Source organism: Chaetura pelagica, unplaced genomic scaffold (assembly GCF_000747805.2).
Source record: "Chaetura pelagica isolate M959 unplaced genomic scaffold, ChaPel_1.0 scaffold130, whole genome shotgun sequence".
Lineage (NCBI taxonomy): Eukaryota > Metazoa > Chordata > Aves > Apodiformes > Apodidae > Chaetura > Chaetura pelagica.
The window spans coordinates 1,012,409-1,038,198 of NW_009951915.1; the positions used below are offsets into that span (position 1 = coordinate 1,012,409).

The 25,790-nt window shown below is 38.1% G+C and overlaps 1 protein-coding gene across 1 annotated transcript in view; it reads right to left on the minus strand.

The window, feature by feature from the left end:
* Window positions 1-274: 274 nt before the first annotated feature.
* NKTR (natural killer cell triggering receptor) overlaps window positions 275-25,790 on the minus strand; it is a 41,816-nt gene continuing 16,300 nt past the window's right edge. The window contains exons 5-16 of the mRNA XM_009994700.1: window positions 25,555-25,642; window positions 16,633-16,662; window positions 15,645-15,790; window positions 14,220-14,445; window positions 13,324-13,479; window positions 11,319-11,406; window positions 7,485-7,630; window positions 3,545-6,490; window positions 2,734-2,829; window positions 2,361-2,420; window positions 1,699-1,797; window positions 275-350 (exon numbers count right to left, since the gene is read on the minus strand). Coding sequence (XP_009993002.1) covers window positions 275-350; window positions 1,699-1,797; window positions 2,361-2,420; window positions 2,734-2,829; window positions 3,545-6,490; window positions 7,485-7,630; window positions 11,319-11,406; window positions 13,324-13,479; window positions 14,220-14,445; window positions 15,645-15,790; window positions 16,633-16,662; window positions 25,555-25,642 — 4,157 coding nt within the window. The remainder of the gene's footprint in view (window positions 351-1,698; window positions 1,798-2,360; window positions 2,421-2,733; window positions 2,830-3,544; window positions 6,491-7,484; window positions 7,631-11,318; window positions 11,407-13,323; window positions 13,480-14,219; window positions 14,446-15,644; window positions 15,791-16,632; window positions 16,663-25,554; window positions 25,643-25,790) is intronic.

A 25,790-nucleotide genomic window follows, 5' to 3' on the forward strand; every position in this document is an offset into this window, starting at 1 on the left:
ATGCAATTCAAGGAAATAAAACTGTTTGAGGGTTGAGTTTTTTTTTCCTATTTTGTAAAAGTAGCATTTGACATAAAAATGAAAGTCAGTTGAGCTCAGTTACTTCCCTCTGTGAGGGCACAGTCAGTTGAGTTCACTGTGAAACAGCAACGTTTCAGTTAACTCAGTAAACACCCTTCAACTTCACTTGGGACACTGTCACAACAGGGTGTTTTTAAACATAACACTGAAAAAAAAATGATTAAGCACAGTTTCCATCATCAAAGACATGTTTTCAGCGGTATCTGCTGCTTCCACTGGGACTGGTGTTAGAGTAACTGCGATCACTTTCGCTGTCAGAGCCGTAAGATCTACAAAGAAAAGATGAAAATGCCTCAAAAATCATTATTTTGAACTTCAAAACTGCATCATGTAAAAACGCTGCCAAGATGGACAAGATTCTAACCAGTATTTTATATTGCAAGCATTTCTCAACTCAGATAATTTCGCAAATCCTTGCTTTCTACACTGCAATTTTTTTGTTTGAAGAAACAGCCGAAGAATCAGGCCCCTTAACAGCAACAGGAGTGTGTGACTGCTGAGTGGAAGTTGTAGATGAAAATGTTTTGGCTTAACCAGCAGAATTCCAAGCTCAGCACCTGGCCAAGCATCAAGACAAGAGTCCAGATGGTTTCAGACAAGCCACAGGACACACTCAAATTAGACAGAATAAACTTTCATTACAGATTTTCTAGCCTTGTTCCTGTGAGGAAAGTTTCTAAATGAAACCTGAGCATAACCTAATCCAATCCTTGTTTCTCTGAAGCTTCCCAACATCCAAAAACAATGAATTGGTGAGTTTATTTCCACACTCTTGGTTCATCTCCATCATTTCCTCTCAAACACAGGATGAAAGTTGTCTTACTGTCAGAACTAGATGGGGAAATAGGTAAAAGTCCTTTTTGCTACAAAGTTGTGAAAAAATGAGTACAAGGACAGCAGAGGATGAAAATTTACAGTAGTCTTAGAGACCTGACTGATTTATCACTGACTAACGTGGGACATATTACAAGGTTCAAAACAAATAATCACTGATATTATATATAAACTCCCCCATCCCCCCCATCATTCCACTTCTGGGCTTTGTGACACCTTCTCACTTACACCTACGTAATTCCCCTGGACTGAGTAGAATAAAATTTCTCCTAAAATCATCTGAAGCACATTGGACTTGCAGATAAAATGCTCTTTCAAAATATGTTCTAGGAAGTTAAAACATTAATTTTGGATAGCATTGCAATTTTTAATTTCCCTTCCAGCTATTTCTTTCAAATCCACTTTTGCAGTCTAACCAAAAAGAATTTAGCATCCAATGGGATTCTTTGCATACCAGGTTTTTAATCCATAACAGGGCACTTGATTTTAAGCCTGAGATCTAGTTCACTATAGCTTTTAAGAAACAATGAAAATTATTTTAAAAAACCCAAACATGCTTATTTTGAATGCATACATACAATTAATTCCCCATCCTCAAGTTCAGTATGTCAGAAATTCTGATTTCCTCACTCACACCCTTGCTCTAATCATAATTCTTTTTAATTATTACTTTTGGAAACAATGGGGGGTTTGAGGGAAAAACAAATAAGCATTAGTCTTCATGTACACCCTAAGTATGTATTTAGGAAATTCTTTTGCATGAATACAGTGTCAAAAACGTACCTGTATCTCCTGTCATAACTTCTAGACCTTCGATAACTGTCACTCCTTTTACTTCTGCTGCGACTTCTGCTGTAATAACTATCATACGTGTATGACCTACTTTAAAGGGAGAAGAAAGTAACTGTAAATGTACAATTTCTTGTCTAAAACACTATTTATGTTAAAATCTATGATTTAAAAACATTTATATACAGAGATGAGTGACTACATAACATTACTTTTCAGGGACGCGGCCAATAGAATAATTCTATGTTTTATGAGAGTTGAAATACAAGAACAGGTCTCCTCAAAACAAAAGTAAAAGTGACATTCATCTAGAAAAACAAAATGAAAATAAAGTGCTTGGTAAATTAAAGCTTTGTGCTTTCTCTACAAACTGTAGATGCAATAAAACCCCTGTTTGCCTGCACTTCTGAAAACAAGTAACAAAATGACACCATTTATAACCTGATTTTATTTCAACTATCAAAGAAAAGGTGTTCACTCTTTGTTAGCTGCCAGGATGATTTGGTTACTTCCAGCTTTTACACGTGCCTTAGGCTGATTCTGCTTTGATTCAAGTTGGGATCATATTATAAGCATCATAAAGAGAGAGTCTTATACTAAGGTATTTTTATACAAGTACATTTTTTGCAGAGTTGGTACAAAATCATAATCCATACCTGGATCGACTGTGATGACCGTAAGAGCTACTTCTGGATCTACTTCTACTGTAGGTTCGACTGAGAAAACAAAAAAACCCAGACATTTGAAGTTAAACAAGTGCTGGGGAGCAGGGGGAGAGTGGGAGTGAGAGGAGAGGAAGGTGTTTTCCTCAGAATTCCTTATCCATACTACAAAACACTAAAGAATGTTACTTTTTCAGTACCAAAATCTTGAAATCTGACTATTCCAACTTGCACTGCAAAGCAACTTTGAAGTTCAGAGGCTGAAGCAGCAGAGAGCTGTACCTAATGTGCTGCTTTTACAGTACAACCCAACGCTGCCAAACAGTGCACACTACAGTACACACCAAACACAGTCAGAGAAACTTACCTGCGACTCTTGTAACTGTGGTAAGAACTACTTCGACTTCTGGACCAGTCTCGACTGTACCACCCTCTGCTTCGGCTTCTTGTAGAGCTTCTTGACCTACAATCATTGAATAACTTTGAAAAGCACCAGACAGAACACAACTGAAGAGCAGAGCAGCAGAAAATAGGACACTGAAGTATTATAAGGCTTTAACTTTGAAGTTAAATATTGATTCCATACTTGCTACATGATACAGTGATGTTTGAAAGAAAAACATGGGTTGAAAAAGAAAAACATGCCCTGAAAATTTTGTGGAATCATAGAATGCTGAAGGTTGGAAAGGACCTGAAAGATCATCAGGTTCCAACCTCCCTGCCATGAGCAGGGACACAACCCACCAGACCAGGCTGCACAAGCCTCATCCAACCTGGCCTTCAACACCTCCAGGGAAGAGGCTTCCTAAACCTCCCTGGGCAACCTGTCCCAGCACCTTACTATTCTCATAGTGAAGAATTTCTTCCTGATGTCTAACCTAAATGTCCCTTCTTCCAATTTAAAACCATTACCCCTTGTCCTATCACTGTCTTCTCTGATGAAAAGCCCCTCCCCAGCTTTCCTGTAGCCCCTTCAGGCACTGGAAGGTGCTCTAAGGTCTCTCTGGAGCCTTGTCTTCTCCAGGCTGAACAACCCCAACTCTCCCAGCCTGGCTCCAGAGCAGAGCTGCTCCAGCCCACGGATCATTTTCATGGCCTCCTCTGGACCCTCTTCAACAGCACTCAGCAAAGCATTCAAGGTAACAGGGTGGGCTGTGGGAACAGCACAAGCTTCTTACCTGTAGGAAGATGTAGAACTTCGGGATCGACTTCTTGAGTGACTGTAAGACAGGGACCTTGTTCTGTGCCTGGATTTAGATTCAGATTTACTTCGTGACCTGCTGAGACTCCTGGACGGGCTGCTGTCATCTCTGCTTGGAGATTCTTCCTCACTGGAGCTTTCTTGGTTCCTTGGCCTTCGATTTAGCCTTGCTGTTTTTCTAACCTCATCAAACAGAGATCCAGGCCTTACTTTATTTTTAGCTTTTATTTCAATTCTTAAACCTGCTGGTTTAGGCTCTGGTGCTGAAGCTGCATTTTTAACTTCTGTGGCAGCACTAACTGAGGCTGGTGGTAGATTACCAATGCCCTGCAAAGGCTTCCATTTGTTATCTATCATATTGCTTTGTGGGTTTTCAGTAAATTCACTTTTTGAACTACAGTCTTTAGCACTAGACATGGGGACAGAGTTATTTTCTTGCCTTCCCATTTCTTTTTCTTCTCTAATAGTAAGAATATCTATAAAATTGTTTCCTAGTTTGACAGCATCTTGTTCGGGGGTTTCATGCTGTAAATCTTTGTTTATACTAGCACTTAAAGCCTGAGGTTTAGCAGTGAGAATGACAGGAGACAAAATGTCCACGTCAACCTTCCCTGGCGAGTTACGATCTGGAGTACAAATCTCCATGTTGTCATCTGTCTGAATAACATCTTCCAATCCATTCTGGTTACTTTCTTCAGCTTGTTTCATCTCGTTCTTGCAAGGGGTGACATTTATTCCTGAGTTTACAATACTGGTTGAAGCATTTGTTTCAAGGCTATCTTTATTCAGGCTGCTATGATCTGGTGAGGCATCACATGTAGTGCTTTTACCTAAAAGGTTTTCATCCACACTGGGCTTTTCACTGTTTCCCATTTTATCTTTAACCATTTCATCCTTTTCATGAACCTGTTTATCCTTTATGTCCACGATAAGCTGCTTTTCTTTTTTATCATCCTTCGTAACTGGCTTTTCATTTATCTCATCATCATCATCCTCTTCACCAAACTCCAAGGGGGGCTGCCAATGAAACATTTCTTTTCTTTTCTGAACTTTGTGTTTCTTCTCATTTTTCCCTTTGGATTTTTCTTTTGCTTTTTTGGAATGTGATTTTTTGAGAGTTTTTTTTGATCCATGTTTGTGTTTTTTGGACTTTCCTCTCACATTTGTTGAGCTAGAAGAACAACTCTCAGATTCAGAAGATGACAAGTGTTTGCTAGTCTTCCACGTGCAATCAGAATCCAGAAAACCTGAAGAATTTGATTTTTTTATCCTTTTAGTAACACTGAGCTCTGTGTCAGATCCTGATGTGGCTTCTCCTTCTTCTTTACTAGAGGAAGGTCTGGAATCTGCCCTATTAAGCCTTGCCTCCCCTCTTTCAGAATTCGATTCTGAGTCCCATTTACTACCTGAATAGGATTTTCGTTTAGTTTTTGCACCACCTCTAGGCTGCTCAGAAGATTTCTCCTTGGCCGCTTTCTTTTTAGCATGATCAGAACCCCGCTCACACTGGGGCTTCTCCTCCCCTCTCTCAGAACTTAAGCTATTTTTATCCTCTTTCTGAATATCTCCACCTAATTGAAAACGACCTTCTTTTTCTTGGACTCCTTTCACTTTGGGAGAACGCTCGCTGTCGGTAGAGAAGTCTGAAGATGATAAACTGTCACTCTCTTTCAATCCTTGAGAAGACTCATCGTACTCTTTTGTACACTTATAAGGGAGAGTACTTTCAGAGCTTGTTTCTTGCCTCAGCTTCAGAGACCCAGCTTTTTGATCACTTGATGTGGACTTCCTTTTGTTTCTGTGCCTATCATCATCACTGAGGGAATAATAAGTCGTTGACTCGCTATAACCTGACCTGTCGCTGAGGTATTTGTTTGGTGATGGTGACCTGCCAGAAGAATGGGACTTTGTCCTAGAGCTTGATGGACTTCTAGATCTTGTATAAGATCTTGAGTATGACCTACTTTGAGAGGATCTGCTTCTTGATCTGGGCCAACTCTCTGAGCTTCTGTCGCTACGGTATTTGGAATAACCGCTTCGGTCGCTCTCTGAACTCCTCTGTCGCGTGCGACATGAGGAAGAAGCATTTGCCTCTTTAATGACCACTAAACTGTAATTAGCTTGTGTGGGTATTAAATGGGTCGTTTTTGCTTTCATTTCCTGAATTCGTTCATAAGATGGCTTCCATGGTTTCTGCCCAGGTTTCCACCTTGAAGGAGGTGGACTATCACTTAAGGGAATAACAGGGAGGTTTTCCGGGACAACTGGTGGTGGTATGACAACTTTTTCACTTGGGAGTATAACTGCTCTTAGAGGCTCAGCAGTCTTGTTCAGCTTATTTTCATTTAACCGTGTTGAAACCTTGCGTGGAGAATTGGAAACTGTCTTTTGATGCCTAGGGTTAGAACTTGACCTTGACCTACTTCGAGAACGTGACGATTTAGAAGCTGATCTTGATCTAGAACTTTTCCGGGAATAAGATCTTGATTTAGACCTAGATCTGGATCTGGACCTGGACCTGTAGTATGATCGAGTCCCTCTGCTTGATAAGGTTGATGAGCTCTGATCTTCCTTATCAGATTTAGACCAGTCTCTTTTGGATGAATGTCTAGAAGACAGTGAAGAAGAACGAGATTTCCTCTCATGATCACAAGATGATTTTCTCCTCCTAAGGAAGGAATGAGAGGATTCTACATCTGATGAGGCTGATGTTTTCTTTTTTTTCGTTTGCTTGTGTTTCTTGAAATGTTTCTGCTTTTTAGATTTCTTTTTGTGTTTCACCTTCTTTTTCTCTTTCCTGTGCTTTTTGTGATGGCTAGAATATCTGGCAGTACTTAGATCAGAATAACCGTTATGTGACCAAGACCTTGATCTCCGGGATGCACTTCTTTCATCCCATCTGCTTGTACATGGGTCACTCAACCTAGAACAAACAAGCCCCAAGCTCAGTGGAAATTCTTTAAAAGCTTCAGGTAAATGATGTATCCCATTTCCAATGCAATTAATTTAAAAAAAAAATGAATTAACATACACACACCCCCCACTTTACTGGACGAGAATTGTGTTGTGACTGAGCTTGTTGCACTCCTCTGAATAGATGGATAGAGGGAATTACACCACTATCAAGAGAGCTTCTCTATAAGAAATTAATTGGCCAACAAGAGCAAATTTTGTATGTTTTAGAACCTGTGTAAAGAGATTTAATGTTTTAACTACCCTAGTCCACAGGACTATCACCTCTTAAACTACAGAATTCTTAAACACATTTAAATATAAATATTAAAACTCCATCTTATTTAGTATTAAGCTGATATGCTGCAATACAGAAATATACTGAACATAGTATATTAAAAAGACCTATCAGAAACAGTATTCAATTATTAGTAATTATTAAATAATTATTATATATAATATTCTTCAGTTTTCCTTCTGAAGTTATCTATCGTAATGTGATAGAAGCTCCTCTTTATCACCAAGGTATAAGGAATTCTGGAGAACTAGCTTCCCCCACAAAGCTTGCAGAAAGAACATGGCATTAAAACAATCTAGGATTGGTGGATTCAATGGTCTGATTTCGTATCCAAAGACACAATATAACCAAGTTTGAGGCTACAGGAATGGCATGACTCGCTCTGTGGAAAGCAACAGGAAACTGGACAACATGTTACTTCTTACATGAGTAGCCAAAATGGCACCATCAGAAACAACCCTCCTGACCTTGTGACACTTTTCAGAGTGTGTTCACCTGGTGTCACATTAGCAAAGCAGAAAGGTTTTCAGAAAGTGTTCCACTTTTGGAATTTCAATGGAATGTGCTAACCACAAAGATACTTATTTTTATACAGGAATGACATGGCACATCTACGGAACTTTGAGTCAAAAACCAAGATGTTTAAAATTTTTTGTGAGGATCTTACTTATCTCCTTTACTCCACTTCTCTCCACTGGGTGGTCTGTATGTCCGTAACCTCTGCATTTCCTCCTTCCAGTGAGGAGGGGTCTCACTGCTCTCATCATCATCAGATTCTGAACACGATCGTGACCGAGGTGGGGTGTGATACCTCTGGGAAAGCAAAGACAGAGCTGCATGTTGTTTTTTTTTTCCTTTAAAAGAAACTGGATAATATAGAAAATATATGTTCTCTGACACATTTGGCTCCTTTTATGAAGATGCATGTACCATGACATTGATTTCCTGCCAAAAATACCCACTTTTGGGATGCTTGCATCCCACACATGAGATAGGAATATGTAGCTAAATGTACCCTGAGAGCACTTCACAAAGCTGGAGAGGGGCCATGCCTGCCTCAGTTTCCCTCTGTGATTCAACTGCTTTTTGTCTCTCAGTTTTGCAGGCCCAGGCCTAGGAGTGGAAAGGTTCCCATGAGAAAGGGAAAGGCCTAGAAAGCTCTGAGCTGGTAAGAACCTTGAAAGGTACAAACAGAAGCCAAGTTGATGTTCACAACACCAGCTGCTCTCTAGTATTGAAGAACACGGAGCCCAGTCCAGGCACAACCATGCCTGAAATGGAGATAAAGTAAGAATGAACAGATAAACAAAAGAGTTTGCTTGGTGGGAACAGGGCCTTCATGGTTTTTCTACTGTTTTCCTTTTATTCTCCAATGAGAGATGTTGGAGGTACAGCTAAAGTGTTCAATGACAGCAGTCGATCCACTTTATTCTATAAAAGCTTGGTCCCATCTCAGATTGGGAGACTCCTGTACACTTTCCCAGAAGGTTGCTGGACCTTCTCCTCTCCAGCAAGGACACGTGCCAGAGAGACTAATTCTCAAGGATTAAGACCCACTCAGGGACATCCAGCTCTGATGGACAAGGGTGAGAGATATTAACTCATTGATTGTCTTTATTAGTGCACTTAATAGTAGAATCAGAGTGGTTAAGTTTGGAAGGGGCCTTAAAGCTCATCAGGTTCCAACCTACCTGCTAGACCAGGCTGCACAAGCATCCAACCTGGCCTTGAACACCTCCAGGGAGGGGGCAAACAACTAGAAGGTGTTAAGCAGCAATTGTTCACTGTTAAGTTTTAAATTTAAAGACTCTAGAATCCTTTAAAAATCAGTAATTCATGTTCTAGGCCTAGTACAAAGCTTAGTAATAAGCAAGTTGCTAACATTGTGATGGTTAACTTGTATTGTTTGATCTACCTACTAGCAGTGTATATTCTGGCTAAGATTACTTTTTTTGCATTCTAACCTTAAGCTTCTGTTCTCATCTCTCAACTTCCCTACAATTTGACTCTCCTTGTACCTCCTAAGGGGTTTAAGACCCTGGTGTCTTATACAATAAACCTCAACCAGTGCACATACGTCCCCTCTGCCACCCCATCCTGTCCAGGACATGGCAGCAGCTAATCCATTTTTACAAAATGTAAAAGAATCACAGAAGAGGTCACAGATTCCCTTTAGAGAACACCTTTTGGAGTAACAGTTACTGCAAATAACCAACTATTTTTTCAGGGTACTAAAGCACAGATGTTCCATTTCAGTCAGCAGACACTTAACTGCTTGTATAAGTAAAGACAAGCCCTATTCCAAAAGTTAGTGCTGTTCAGCTCTTCAGAAATAGGAATCCAGTTTAAAATCCCTTCCAAGCAAAACAAAACCAAAAATCTTTCACAGAAGTGTAATGAAGCTTCATACTTAAAAAAGCCCATATATTTTTAAGCACATAGTTTTTAAGAAGGCAATAAGAGCTACTTGTGCAGTAGAGAAAAACTTTATGTTGCTACCTTGTTATTTTCCACACACTTAGGTAAATTCTGTGAGGAAATTAGATGACCCTTGACTCAAAAACATCTGGATTTCACTTGATTATTTTGAGCCACTTATAAAAGTAAGGAAGCTGTAGAAAAAATATTGCCCACAAACCAAGAAATATTAATATATTAGTTTATTCAGTTAATTACAGGCTCAAGTCTTTAAGACATCTTATATTAAAAAAATTATCTGTCATGAAGATCTGGGTCTTCCCTACCCTTTGAGCTGAAGCAATGATTACTTAAAAAAAGCAGCAGCACACTTTTACAGATGAATGGCATGTAACAGGTTGTGGAAGTTTCATGCTCCTTCCTAATTCTCTCATAGGATATAAATTCGGGTATCTCTCAGAATCTGAGAGGATTCAAAACTGCCAACAAGTATTTTGAAAAACAGCAAACAAGTTCACCCTGGATAGAAACTGTTGCCAATCAGACTATTAGAGATGTAGAAAAATATGTTTCTCCAACTAATTGCTAGCTTTACATTATTTCTGATACTACTGGTTTTCATTCTTAGTTTTGCCAAGAGGATGCCCAAACTATGAAAAATAAGATCCAGATACCCAAATTCCTGGTGAAAGCTAATTCCACTCAGCCTTAAGCTCCTTTTCCAGACAAACTAAAGCTGTCAGATGTAACCAATACAGCTATCAGATTGACTGTCCAGGATGGTAAATCAGGACTGGTTCTGCAAGACCCTGGTCCATGGTATGGACATCTAAGGTGTTCCACTTTGTGGCTTAAAATAACTGCATCCTTGGGGATCAGTAGAAAAGTATTTCTCAAACCCACTGGCCTTCACATGAGGAAAGCAAACTCAGGAGTCTCAGTTAAGACCACTCTAATGAAAAGTGTCTTCAGCCACACAGATACTGATCTCTATTTTCTGAGGACTTCCACTTGCAGAAAAAAAAAAATCTGATAGGACTAAACCTGGGTTTGTTTTATGGTTACCCAAATACAACCTGATAAATGGACCCAGGAAAATATTCTGAATAGGAAGAATATGCTCTGTCATGGCAGTCTAGAATATGAAATACTTCAGAATCAAATGCACAGAGTTACAAAAACTCTTCTTACTTTCTCCCTGTTCTACTGACTGGAAAACTATAGTGCAGCTGTGCAGCATTTTGGACCCTGTACTGTGGGTTAGTAGAAAAGAGACAAGAAAACTTGAGTACAGTGGAATTAAGACAAAAGAAGTCTTCAGGATACCAAATAATTTGAAGCAGTCATGCAATCTGCATAAACAGTGGCAGCCTTCAGGGAGGAAGGTAGAGGAAAGGACCAAGTCTATACATCTGTAAAAATGTTTCAATACCAACACTGCAAAGTAGTAACTTCTTGTCCATGCAGGGTCATCTGAAATTACACAGACTTCATTCACCTCAGCTAGGTCTGCTGATAAAAGTTTTATTATCTACATTAAGTAGCTAAAAAAAAAACCAAACAAAACAAAAGGTTGACTTAAAATGTCAAAAAGCAGAACAAACCAATGCAAGTGATTCTGCCAGAGCTGACAAAATGGTTGTTTCTCAGAAATAGGTGCAAATACCAGAGCTTGGGAGGATAAGCAATACACATCAGAAGTAAAATCCAATGAGTGCATAAGAGTAAAAGCTCTTGTCACTCGTCATCACTTTAGATCTTGTGGCTCATGAGGGATGAATTTGACTGAACTAACTTCCACCCTCAAAAAGAAATACATTTACTCTTATATATGAAGACTTTTCATAACTGGGGACTAATAATGTGTTTTTCCAAACCATCTTTAAGTAAAAATACAGTAACAAGAATGACAAGGGGAAAAAAAAAAAAAAAAAAAGTTGTCAGGTAGCTCATTTTGTAATACAATATTTAAACCTTCTAAGCTAGAGTCTACAACATGTGGTTGACAAAGCCCCCAAGGAAATTCAAAGCTCAAGGTCAGAGAAGGGTGAGAGGAAAGGAAAAAAAAATAATTGTCACATACTATTGTGCCTCTTCCTTTAATTTTTCGTCCAGATTTGGAGACTGATGGTTTTTGGTCAGTCAGAGCTGGTGTAGCATCAAGAAGCTTCCTACAGAAATTAATACAATATGAGGTTACACAGAAAAGCCCCCAAAATTAAGTAAAACTATATTTAAGTTGATGTTGCAAAATATTAATCTTATTTATTTTGAGATAGCAGAATTGAGAATTCAGTGAATTCTCCGGGAAGTAAAACAAAACATGCAGTTTGAAACCAAAGACAAATCAAAATATACTTGCTTTAAACTAAATGTATAGCCTGACCTCTCTAAGTGTAAATGTTAACAATGAAATTGCAAAGCTAAATTGGCATGTTGCTTTCCTAAAGAGGTTAACTTGTGTTTGGTGCACAGATCATGAAGACAACATGGACAGGGAGTGGCAATTCACCATAGTCCAAAGGTTCTAAAGCCTTGGTTCTTTCCTAAGCACAACAGGTAATTCACAGAACCACAGAAGGGCTAAGGTTGGAAGGGACCTGAAAGATCATCAGGTTCCACCCTCCCTGCTATGAGCAGGGACACCTCCCACCAGACCAAGCTGCACAAGCCTCATCCAACCTGCCCTTCAACACCTCCAGGGAAGGGGCTTCCACAACCTCCCTGGATAACCTATTCCAGTACCTTCCTAACCTCATGGTGAAGAATTTCTTCCTGATGTCCAACCTAAATGTCCTCTCATCCAGTTTAAAACCATTACCCCTTACCCCCTCTGGTGAAAACCCCCACCCCAGTTTTCCTGGAGCCCCTTCAGGCACTGGAAGGTGCTCTAAGGTCTCTCTGGAGCCTTCTCTTCTCCAGGCTGAACAACCCCAACTCTCCCAGTCTGTCTCCAGAGCACAGCTGCTCCAACCCTCCCATCATCTCTATGGTCCTTCTCTGGATCCTCTCCAACAGCTCCATGTCTTTCCTGTACCACAGCTGTACACAGTACTCCAGGCTGGGTCTCACCAAAGCAGAGAAGGGCAGAATCCCCTCCCTGGCCTTGCAGGCCACACTTCTTTTGACACAGCCCAGGACACAATTGGCTCTCTGGGCTCCAGTGCACACTGGTAGCTCATGTCCAGCTTCTCATCTCCTCCCACCCTCAGGTCCTTCTCCTCAGGACTGCTTCTCCTTTTTACAGTTTGCTTAATATACTCAGAGGAAGCAGTTACTAAGGCCTTGGAAACATGAGTAAATTAATGTTTCAATAAGAGTTTTACAGGAGACCATACCATGAACTGAAATTAAAAAAAACCCCACACAATCTGATTTTAGAACTATCTAGCAATGTAATGTATCAGCTCCAAAAAGACCAAAAGTGAAGAAATTTGATAGAAAGAAGAACCTCATTGCAATTTAGCAGAGGTGCAAAACACAAACTCAAAGTAACTTGTGAACTCATTGCTTCCTTTGTACCAAGAGTATTTTTTCTTGCTCTCAAAATCATAGACAGGTCCCAGAATTACACGTGACTAGTGGAAGATAATTATCCTTGGTCTGGTGGGAGGTGTCCCCGCTCATGACAGGGGGGTTTGAACTAGATCATCTTTAAGGTTCTTTCCATTCCAAACCATTCTGTGATTCTATGATTTTGTACCAGAGTTTCTCCTTTAGTCTAAAAAAAGATGAAAAATCACCTGTTCCAATTCAGGCTACCTTGCAATCAAATATTTCCTATAGTATACATGACAAAATTTCTTCTGGAATTATTCACTCACTTTTTTTACATCACTTAAATCAATTTAAGGTTGTAACATGCATGATCCTTAAGGACCAAAAAAACCTAAGTCATTAGATTTCACTGAAAAAACCCTGACACAGGCTGTAAGGAATATTACACAGGAAACTGTTAACAGGACAATTAAATGACCTCATACAGATAATCTGACACCACATGCAGCATTTGCTATCAGTCCCAGTAATCCAGCTTTAGCAGGACAGTTTTATGCAAAGTGAAGGTAATAAAGCTCAATGGTTCTTACGGTTCAGGTTCTACATTGACAACAGGCACATCTCTTCTTAGCAAAAATCTATTTTCAGGCACTGGAGGAATTTCTTCAGGACGTACCACAGGTTTGTCCCTCTTGGTGCTAACGTCGGCTGCTTTCTCTGTTATGTCACTCTTGTCAGAAAGGCTGCTGTGGGGAAGAGGAAGTTGATCCATCAAAATCTACAAGCAACTGATAAGCACCACTTTTCAAAGGAAATTCCAAAACAAGGACAGATTATGCACTGAGCCTTAAGATGGTTGAACAACCTAAAATATATTTTACTAACAACTCTAGACTCCTAGCAGAGTTGAGGCTGCTTCATCCCTGGAAGTGTTGAAGGGCAGGTTGGATGGGGCTTGCAATAACCTGGTCTGGTGGGAGGTGTCCCTGCCCATGCAGGGGGTTGGAACTAGATGATCTTTAAGGTCCTTTCCAACCCAAGTCATTCTATGATTCTATGATTCATTTTATGCTAAAGGAAGGATGGTGCACTGTTACTGGAAAGAAGGTTCAGCTCTCACTTGACAGCAAATCATTTTGCTTTTCATTTGCCCTTTGTCATGAAGTATTTTGGAAATATAATCAAATACAAATCAAAGATCTATTTGCCTCATGTCTCACTATAACACAGGTCTAAACACTTCAATATGCTGATGCTTACTTCAGAGTCACTCCAGCTTCTATCTACAAATACTTTAAGCTGTCTCACAGAAAAAGTAATCTAACAGGCTCAGCTTTCTTTTTTGTTGGTTTATCAAAATCAACCACCAAAATCCAAACATAGAAATAAAAGCACTTTCATACTAATTGCTCGAGTGCTTAACAAAAAACAAACTAGAATGTCTCAGATTCTTCAAAAAATCTTAAATTTAAAAGAGACCAGTCACCGTCTTTGGTTTGAGATTCTCTTGCACCTTGGATCCTCCTTCTTTCTCTCTTCCTTCCTCCGTTTTCTTGATTGTTTGGTTTTAGCTCTTCTCTTACGTTTCCTTCTTCTGCTTCTCTCATTCTCAGCTTCACTTTCAGATGAAGTTTCTGAAGAGCTCGATGCACTGGAGGAGGAGGAGGCTGAAGCTTCTGAGTCAGAACTTACTTTCTTCTTCTTCTCCAAAGCTTAAAACAGATAGTTAAAATTTAGTGTGTCCACGTGCAAGTGTGTGGTGTGTAGATACAGTTTTATATCTGGATAAATACAAACATACTGCTTCAGAGGAGCTCTATGAGCTTTTTTCACAATGAGTTGCAATAAAGCACAATAAAAGTCATGCAATTGTCTAAATGCACCCCAGTAAAAGACAGCAAAGATGGCAACTAAAGGAATTTGTTTTACAACTAAGAAATAAACTGTAAGAACTTCCATGCACAACTTCCAGCCTAGAAGACAACGTATGACTGCAAAGCCAACACATTTTTAAATTAACACAGTAAGCTTAAAACTGAAGTTAAGCAGTAACTTGTGCCAAGCTAATATAAAAAAGGCTGAGCATTAAGTGTCATTCTCAGAAGGAGGGCTCCCCTCATCTCCTCCCTTGAATTTTATGTTATAATACTGAATTCACATGTTTGGATTAGAACAGAATACACAGATAAGCAAAAAACATTTATATTAGAAAAAAAGAATCACCTTTAGAAAGCAATGCATGGGTTACAGAATAAAATTTAAGCAAGAATTAGTCTCAGCCTCAGCAGTGTAAGTTTATTTTCTAAATCTTTGTCATTCTCTCCTTTCTGCATTCTCATTCGTTTACATTATCTATCCTCTTGACTTTCACTAAGGGACATAGATAATCATATTATCCTTAAGGAAAGTGAAAAGCCAAGCAGAAAATTCAAACTGAAAACATTCCATCACTTTACAGCAACTGTCCAAACATATCTATAAGATAACTTATTCCCTTTGAATTCTCCTGAAAAGGAAAATTGTTGACTACATGTATTGCATATATTGTTACATGATCTTAAAATAAAACCTTTGGAAACAGCACAAAACTCAACTTCAAGAGAAGTTTGTTTGTGTCTCTGTCTTTCAAACTCAGAATAACTTTTAATTACTTTCTGAGTGTGTCATATTCACCTCAAACATTAATGAAGGAGAACAGGAAGCAGGCATGTGTTTTCCAAGGCACAAAGGTTTAGGTGAGAAAACTTTCTCCTTTGCTGTGTCTCTCTCACCTTCACCAAGATTTAAGTTTTAAAGGTTTGGAAGAATTAAAATTCTAGAGATTCACCATATTCATTTCTAGATGCTGGCACAGGTTTTATGCTTTCTCCAAAGTCAATATTCCATTAGCTTCAGGTACACGTAAACTTACCATCCTTTGCTGATTTTGTAACAAGCACCCCACAGTCAATAACTCGTACATCTGCATAGGGCCTACTTGCAGTGTCAGTTTTCAGATTTTCTATTTGTTCTATTACTTCAAAACCAGAAATAACCAGTCCAAAGACAACGTGTACACTGTAGAAAGAAAATATGTGGAAAGTATAAACATTCATGTATTGCTGGAATTACTTTCTAATGAATTTCAGATTTAAAACATTCTGAAACAGAAACATTCAGCTTTACTTGCATCATCTGGCTCTTAAATTGTATTAAAGTTAAAAATAAGATTTTTATTACTTTTAGAGGTACAACATGTAACAAGAAGCAGTGTTCCACTCCAGTGCCATCTGAGAGAAACACTCGATGTCACTCTACCCAGTTCTGCATGGGCAGGGTAAACAGATCATCATTTCTAATCCATCTTTCTATTTTCAGAGTTTTGTGCAATAAAAAGATCAAGAGTTCATAAAAAGAGATGTCAAAGTGCAGTTTTCTCCAAAGAAGCATTTATAGGTCTATACAAACTCAGCATACAAATTTCCTCTGGCACTGCAGGGACAGTTACAATTAAGGACACCCCAGTTTTGTTCTCCCACACACTTCTTTGCCCTTCTTCCATTTGCCCCACAACTTCTACTTCCAGGAACTAATATATTCTGGGGACAAAAAACATGCCACAAAAGGGAGCACTATCCAACTATATTAAACTTAAAGCTTCAACTCACTGAATTATGGACTGAGGGCAGCAAGCACTTTGAAATAAATTACTGTTAAGATTTATGACCTTCTAAGTTTTTGACCAGCTCTAGGAAATAAGTTGCAACTTGAAAGTTTTATAGAACAAAAGCTTATGTTTTCCATCTTGTTCTATTGTATAATCTTTCACAGAATTAAGAATCTGTTCCGCATTGTTGTCTACTTTCAAGATAATGTGAAGACTTATTAACCATCATTGGAGAAACTATAAGGAATCTTACCCATCGAGATGAGGAGCAGGTTTTGTTGTTCTGTTTGACAAACAGCGAGATGGTAAAAAAAAGAAATCAGGGATTCAGATGAAGTAAAAGAGAAGAATGGCACAGAAAAAAAAAAAAAAAAGAGGTGAAGGTAAGACAAAAATAGTGAAAAAATCCAGTTACATACATGGAATTATAAATCTTTAAAGATTATACACACAGGCTTAAAAAACCTTTCACATGAATTTTAAATTTAGCTAACTGTGCATCAGGTTGTACCAAGTACCACTTTATGCATGCAATAAACAATCTTCAAATAAGAGCCTTTAAATCCACATTCAAGTATAACTCATTAACATTTTTAATCACAGAGGAGATACAATTTGGCAGTAAATACTGGGTAACTAATGGAATTTAAATGTTTCTGATAATTGTTAGGTTCTTACATTACAAGGTCACTTTAAAGTCAAGTTTATTTAAGAGAGCTATTTCATATGTGATAAATTCTTTGCTTCCCCCCCTGCTATTTTCTTCCTTTTCATTTACTTACTGGCCTCATGACTCAGAACACAAAGCAATACTGCTGTCTTTAACCATGAAGACTACAGCACCTCAGCTCCTAAGCTGACAGGCTTCCCAAAAGCAACAGCAGCACAAGGCAAGCAGACGTGATTTGCTACCCTGCAGTTTCCTTCTGTGATTCATGCACATTTCCTCCCTATTTTTCAGCTTCCCACGTTTAGCTGTTTCTAGCCTGAAGGAGAAATGCAACTGCATTGCATCTTGAACACTACCCTAAAAGACATTTGGAGTTATGCCAAGTTTCTGAGTGGACTCCAACTTGGAATATTCAAGGCTGTGCATCTATAATGATATGTTCAGGTTCATCTTTTTGATCATAATGCAGTGACCTGGTCTCTCTCTACATCCCTTTCCAAAGAAGAAAGGAAATTACTTTGACAAGTAAGCCTGCATGATGTAGTACAGGGAACCTTGCTATGCAGACAAATTCAGTAAGGAACAACAGAACTTCAATTTATCTTATATACTGAGGAAGAAAAAAAAATAAATCAAGGTAAATAGCACTTTGTTATTTTAATGATTTCAAAATATTAGTAATGAAAAACTAAAGGATTAAGCCACCATGCAGACAAATTCAGTAAGGAACAACAGAACTTCAATTTATCTTATATACTGAGGAAGAAAAAAAAATAAATCAAGGTAAATAGCACTTTGTTATTTTAATATTTGAAAATAATAATTATTAAAAAACAACAGAACAAACCTCCCCAGGTACTATTTTGCTTCTCTAGCTTTCTTCCAATAAACTCCACTCCCCTGTCTCAAAATCATCAATCACAGATGTTTGTTTTTCTACAGTAACACCAGCGTAGTACAATGAAGTCAGTTTCTCACTGCTATAATAAAATAGCACTTCTTAAGCATGTATCTTCACTTTGAACTATTGAAGTCACAAAACACTGCAGTGCTGGAATGCATGCCAAAGAGTGTTTACACTCTTAATTTTTTTTTTTTAAGCTCCAACTGCCAAGCAGACCTTCCACTTCTGCAATACTAAATAATACAGAAAGCTTCCTTGCTTTAACACAGGGAAAATAATTGGTATCCAGACAACATTAAATGTCTCAATTTGATGGGGTGTTCTTTGGTTTTCCCTTGCTAATACAGCCTATTGCTATAGACAGAAAAATGCTTACAGATTTTTTTGAAGTTCTTTAAGTAAAAGTTAACTGCATTAACAACCTGCTGTTAAGTCAACAGTTTAAGTGGGCTTAATTATAAAACTAATTTGAAAGAGTGAGGAAAAAAGAGAACTGGTTTACTCCAATGAAATCAATAATAAACAAGACTTAGTAATTAGAATTAGCTAGAAGCAGCAATAGGCTCAAACAGACTTGCTAGGAATGCTGTGGTAATGTGCTCCTGCCATGTTGCAGAAGCACTTGAAGTCCAATTAAGCAAATTACCTGAGCATCTACTTTGTCTAGCCTAGTCCCCAGTAAGCAAAGCAAAGAATAGCTGGTACATTAAAACCCATGTAGAGGTTTCTTCCATTACACTGGGAATTTGATAGAGAGAATGGATAGGATTTTTCTCATTTTCTTGTTCATGAGGGGAAAACACAAGGAGAAGCATTATCCATAAAGAAAACTTTCCAGATCTGTGATGAGGAGTTGGGTGACTCAACTGACTTCCCATGGGAAGCAGGAACACAGGTTCTCATTGGGCTTTGGAATGTTTCCTCACCTCAAGGTAAGGGTTGTGACATGACATTCATTCTGCAAAGGTGCCCTTTAAAAGCCCACTTCCAAGTTTGCTGCACACATTCTACCTTTCAAGTCTTGCACATTTGCTTTAGCTTCAACATTTAAGCAGGAGAAAATCTACTTTGCACTATAGAAACTTTAACTCATCATGAATTCCTCTCCCCGTCCCCCCCCAAATATTTTATTAAAACATTTATCTACAGAACTTTTATAATTTAAAACATTTTAAATCTGCCTTATAACATGTCATAAGGATAACTATCATCCAAGTTATTTACAGGACAAATACTTTTCTTCACTCAAATTTAAAAGTAAATTGGTTTAAGATACTGCTCAAGAGAAAAGCATCGTTTTTTTTATAAGATCCCACCCACCCCCCAAGAATCTCAGGCCTAACAAAGGATTCAATGCACATAACAATATGATCAGAAAACAAGAAAGATTAAAACAGGAAAAAAAAAAGGAAAGGACACAGCCTTAGAGGAATGAGACATTACCTTTGGAGCGCACGATGTAACACTGTTTCTGTAAATTTTACACAAAAATGGCAGAAATAAATTGTAATACATTTTCAGACAAAACTGAGTCTATGTTTTATTACATACAAGTTTAAAATTAATATCAAACCAAGTTGTATGCAGAACAAGGATGCCTAAAAGAGGGCTCTAAATTTTCTTTAGCATACAGGTACTTTGAAAGCTACAGGAAGTTCTCCTTCAAAACAAAAAAAAACCCCTACACACATGACCTGCTTGCATACACTGTTACAAACAGAAATGTTAGATAAGAGAATCCTCCCACTTCCCCTCTGTGTCTCAATCCACCAAAGTGTTAGAACACACACACACAACTTGAAGCAGATGAATAACTGGCTTCCCTGGGGTTATTCACATGCTTGCAGTTACATTGGTGTTCAAATGCTCTGCTGAATCCAGTCCCAGGGACATGATACTTCATAGGATGGCCCACCATAGCTTATATGTTTTGATTTACAAATTCAATGTGCTAAGGCAGTAAAGTCTACAATTCCATACATTTCCTAGTTAGCTGACATCTTCCTGGTATTATGAAGCTTTTCTAAAACTAGGAAAAACAGGTGTTTTCTGTAAAATACATGCATTGTTATTAGATTGCTTGTGTTCAGAATTACCAAAACTCACGTTGCAGATGGAAAAATACAAAATGTGCACCAATTAACACCATCCTTTTCCTCTGGTATCATTCTGAACAGCAGCAATGGTTTAAAACTGCATGATCAGTTCAGCTTATCATGTTTGTTTTGGTTTTTTTCTCCTAAATAATCTATTAGCTCTTAATTATGTCCTCTGCATATCCAAGTGTTTAAATTACCCATTTGTTTCTTATTTCACCTAACAGCATCCTGTGAATGCTTCCACAAGGGATATGCTCATCCCTATATTTTTGATCAAGCTAATGGGACCTGCTTGTGTGACAAGTGTAGAGACCATTTTATTCAAAGATAATGTAACATGAGCCCCTTTCATCTGAAGCTTTCAGGTTTTTAGATATTATTGTCAACTGTTCAAAAATTTGCTCTAAGGTATCTCACTCACAGTAAAAAATAATTAACTGTTGATTAGAAAAAAACCCCTGTTTTGGGACACCAAAAAGATTTAGAAATGAACCACTTCTAATAAGCTGGTAATATTCAGAAATAATTTGTAAAATCAAAACAAAAAATTCCTCACAATTTATTTTATCCTTCATTTAGCATATCAAAGTGGTTAGTTTGTTTGAATTTAGTAACTAGGCATGGCACAACACATTAGGAACCTTTCCAAAAACAAAGCTGTTTAGTTTTGAGCAAGAAAGCAGAGTTTGAGACACACATTAAACCAACAATGCCCTCCCAATATGAAAAATAAAAATCTAGCAGTAATATCAAAATAGCCTCAAGTTTTAAATAGCTTTGGAGTAGAGGCAAGAGCTCCCCAAGCATTTGAACTGATAAGGAACATAACTGAGGACTCCTCTAAAGCTGCAATAAGAACATATTCCTCAGTAAACTACATGGCTAAACAAGAAGACAGTAAATCAATTATTACACAAAACTTCCCAACAACAACAAAGAGGGTGGTTGCTACTTTTTTTTTTGCCTCCTATTGTTTTATTTATGCCTCACTCTGCACAGTCACTTCTATTCTTCTACTAAGTGTAGCTTGGCAGATCTTGTATGACCATGGAAACAAAGTTAAGCCCATGCAAGCACTGTAGGATCAGCAGTCTCCTTAATTTTATAGTATTTCATGGATTTTGTACTGCAACTTGCCTTACTAGCAACCTGCCACAGGCATGATGGGGTTTCTCTAGAGATAAGAGACCATTATCAGATCAGCTCCACTGAGAAGCTAAATACACTGCTCAAGAACGTCCCCCAAAAGGTAACACAGCCACGAGTTGCAGTGTCCAAGAAGCAGCCAATTATTCCCATTCCCCCGTACCTAATAATAAAAATAATTATCTTTTCAGCAGCAATTCAAAACAGATACTGGTGTATATGGAATAAAGATGATGATTTCAGAGTGGTTTCTGTCAACCTCTACCCCATCCTTGAGATTTCATATCCAAGCATCAACATGCAAACAGGACAATCAAAAGAAGATTAACACACTCGGGTTGGTGTTTAGAACACTTGCTAAATAACTGATGGTCCTAAAAGAAGTTATTCACAGAAAGGAATTGAATGGTGCTCTCTGAAAAAACAAGTAGCTAATTTATGAACTGGTACCTTTTGACTGACTTCAACACAAGTTGCAATAGAATGCTACAACAGATCCCTTTGGGCACAGAAAACTGCAATTCCAGTATTTCACAAATCCAAACAGTATAAAGGGATAGTCTTTGTATCCTCTCTGCTGGATTTCAACAAGATCCCTTTCTTCAGCCTAGGAATTGTTTCTTACACTTGCCCTATTTAAAGTGCACATGCATGAAAAACAATCCTGCCCTGGGTAAACATTTTCCTTTCAACCCAACTGTTAAGTCTTACTAAAGTAAGAAAAAAGAAGTGGGGAAAATTAGCCAATGAGCATTAAATACATCACTTCTGACATTACACATACACACTTGGACTCTATTCTACTTTTGCACCTTTCCAGTTTCTACCAATGCTTTCATTTATACTCATTCTTTTTACAGTGTCTCACTCTATTGCTGCTTATAAATGCTTCAGAACCATTCATGCTAGAGAAACTCCTGATGAATCAAAGAAACCTGGTGATACTTTAAGATTGGTCAGATAATTGCTTACATTAAGATTAGCCTGGAGCTTTGATTTCAAGTAGAACTGACCACACTGTTACTCAACTTTTAACAGTTTTTAGGCATATGCTGTGGCACAGAGTCTTGCTGTGCCCAGTTTGTTTGTGGAGTCTGTCAAAGAGGTGTTTGCTGCCTAATCACTCTCTATAAACACTAGCTATTCCAAATACCACTTCTGTGGTAAGCAGGGAAAGCACTTCTGATGAGCAAGCAAAACTTATAGTCAGGATTCTTCCTATTATTTAGCCCTACTTGGAGAAATGATTATATAAAAGTAAAAAAAAATTATGTGCACTGCTCATCTGCTACACTAGACACATTTATCCTAGAGAAAAATACAAGAGTTCTCATCCCTGCAGTTCTCTATGACAAAAATGCAAATATCTAAAGAAGTTCAGATGGAGATAAACTATTTCTCCTTCTATAAATCTAATCAAGAAAATGAAGCATGTTGAAACCATTAAAAAATTCATCTGAAGTCTGCCACTGCTGACTGCCTTTCACATAATTTTCAGGTTACACATCTGAACAACATTTTTCCTCATGATAAACTACTGAGCATTCTTTTGAGTATAAGAAACATTTAAATTTCAGCTCAAAGTATATTACTAAAGGAAACAAGGATATTTTATTAAAGAAAAACTGTATGCACAGTTCATTCCCTGAAGTAATCAGACAAATGGCACCAAGCAAGACTAACTGCTTCAGAATATTGCATTTTAAAGGTAGAGTCAGAAACTGCTTAGACAATTCTTTCTGACTTTGAACCTTGAAATTCAAACTCTCCACATTGTGAAGCAGAACCTAAGTTCCACCACTAAAAAAACTACACAAGACAGACTGTTAAACTATGTCTTTCATCATCCACCCTTGCCTATTTGCAAGTTATCAAACATGAACCTGACTTTGCAGCTGACTGTCCACACATACCTGCCTTTACAACCACATTCAGTGGCTTCTGCAATTTTATATATGCATTCCCAGGATCAGCTGCAGTACTGGAAGCCAAAGGTGGGATTCAGCTTAAATGCAGAAACTTGTGAGCTCAGCATCTCAGCTGCTGGTCACATCTAGGGAGAATATTGAATTGCCAACACAGAAGTATCTTGAGCTGTGCTCCTGGATCTTGCCTGGCTTCCAGCTGCTACACCAGGAGCACATGGTGTCTTGCAGGAGCTACAACATATTTACATGCCTGATCTTGGAGTTCCCAAGAGTGTCTTGAACAGCATTGTATGTCTGCAGGCAGTAAAATGAAAAAAAGCCCTGGTCAAGGGGGTCAAATCTAGAACACTAGAGCATGTTTTAAAGCCTTAGAGAGCTGCCCACCTAAACCCCATTGGTTATACTGGGAGTTTAGTCCTGGGCTTGATTCACTTGACTGACTCCAGGGCAAGTTGGTGCCATTTAAAACACCAGAAGGCATCCAAGAAATCTGCATGGGGCAGCCTGGTAAGACTTAAGACCTTCAGAACATCCCCACACTTCTCTTCCAACAGCTGAAGGCCAGGCAGGACACCCCAGGACACCAAAATCTGCTTTAGACTCCTGTAGGCAGCTCAGATGAATCTAGTTTACAAGAAGACAACTATGTTTAGGCATCCTACTCTGCCTGAATTCCCACCAAACTAACACTTTACTGTGATGTTATGAAAAAAATAATAATTTTTGAAGACATCTGCACCTTTCAAAAGACATCTGTATTTTATTAAAGTGCTCTACTCTTCATGTTATTGTCCTGTGTAAATTACAATTTAGCATCTAACATGACCTTAGGTTGCTTTGGTGCGTGGGGAGAGACAAGGTGTTAAATCTAATTGAACAAGTAATCTGAGCCTACTAAGCATAAGAGAAAGAAGTTGACTTCTGAATGAAATGCAAGGGAGAAAAGAAACTTTAGAGCCCTCAAATGACAGCTTCTTGACTGATGAAACACCATTAAGTTTTCACGTATATTGTTCAGATAAGCTTAAAAATGGAAAATTCTCATAAGCACCAAAAGATAAGTCACCAAGTAATTAACAGCAAACCCATCTATTGCAGAGAGCTTATTACATCACAAGGGATTTTTTTCAATATATCTTGTTTTCCATATTAATGTGTATGTATAACCATTCAGACTTACATCATCTTAAATTTGGCTTGAAGGTAACAGAAAACAAGGGTTTGGTTTTTTTACATGACTTTTTCTCTAGAGAGAGTCAGAACAGTTCAAACTGTATAAGACTTCCTCTTAGGTTCCTATTAGTTTTCCATTTTTAGGGCATTCTTTAGGAAAAGACCTAAAAATGTCTCTTATCTGAACATCATTGTATCATACTGAAGATCTTTTTCAGGCAAAGAAATAAAGAAAGATTCTTGAGGACAATTTACTCCTTTACTGAAGACAGTGAAGCGCCATTCATTCCTATCCCCCAAGAAAGATGGCAAAGAAAAAGGAGTTTTTCTAGTGAAACTAAAATTTACTTTTGAACACAGTGTCATTTCACCAAGTTCTTCTCAGCACAAGTCCAGATCTTTCAAAATACAAACTTTTTAACATTGACAGAAGGCAATTTCTAAAAGGGAACTGACAGAAGGAATAATAACATCAAACTCAGAAAGCTTAAAAAAATAAATACTGAGCCTAGAAAACAAATACTTTAATGAGAAGACCCTGACATATCAGACCAGACTCCTTACTGATGGTATTAATGCATTTTGTATAATTTAACAGAATGTGGCTACATACTAGAATATATTACTTTTTAAGGTAATAAAGGAAAAATCTGATTATTGGCACATAATTTTACATAGTGTTGATACCAAAATACTTGGTACATGGATAACAGGACTGTGCAGCAGGATAGAAGAAAAGCATGTCAGGAACTAACAATCCAAATTAAAAAAAAATAAACCCAAATCAATAAAACTCCCACTCATCCCCCCCCAAAAAAACCCTAAATCATCATTTTTCATATTTTAAAGAGCACATGCAAAACCATACAAACCACCTCCAGATCTCACTCCCTTTTGCATACAGTGCTCAACATCATAATTTGCAGGTCATCTCTTAAGATTTGGTTGGTGCACATACAAAGGCAAAGAATCTATTTTCCAGGCTTCAAGAAGTCATTGCATGAGCCACATTTTTAGGGTAAAAAGCAATGAGCAAGAAACATTCTTGTAGTCCCAGCTTCTAATCCAACTGAGTGCCACAAGCAAATTGCAGTCACTAATGTTTCCTATTAGAGCTTACCCTGCAGGTACCCACTCAACCCTACTTAAAAGAAGGCGGATCACATTGTTATAGATAATTTAGCAATACCATCTTTCTCATGAACAGCGCTTCTCTGTTTAAGAAGAGCTCAACTGTGGTGTTACATCTACTCACATGAAAAATTGGGAACCATTGGTATGTTTCCCTCGGTTTGCCATTGACAAAAGGAACGCTCTGTCATGTTTGAGAATAAAGTTTTCATCTGTTTGAAGAAAAAATATGTTTGTCAGATTTTCCCTGACACGGAATGCAAGGAATTTTCTTCATAACTTATGGACGCTATCAAGAGAAATTCTGCTGCTGCTGCTGCAACACATGAACAGGTTGGAAAAAAAACAAAACTCAAGTGG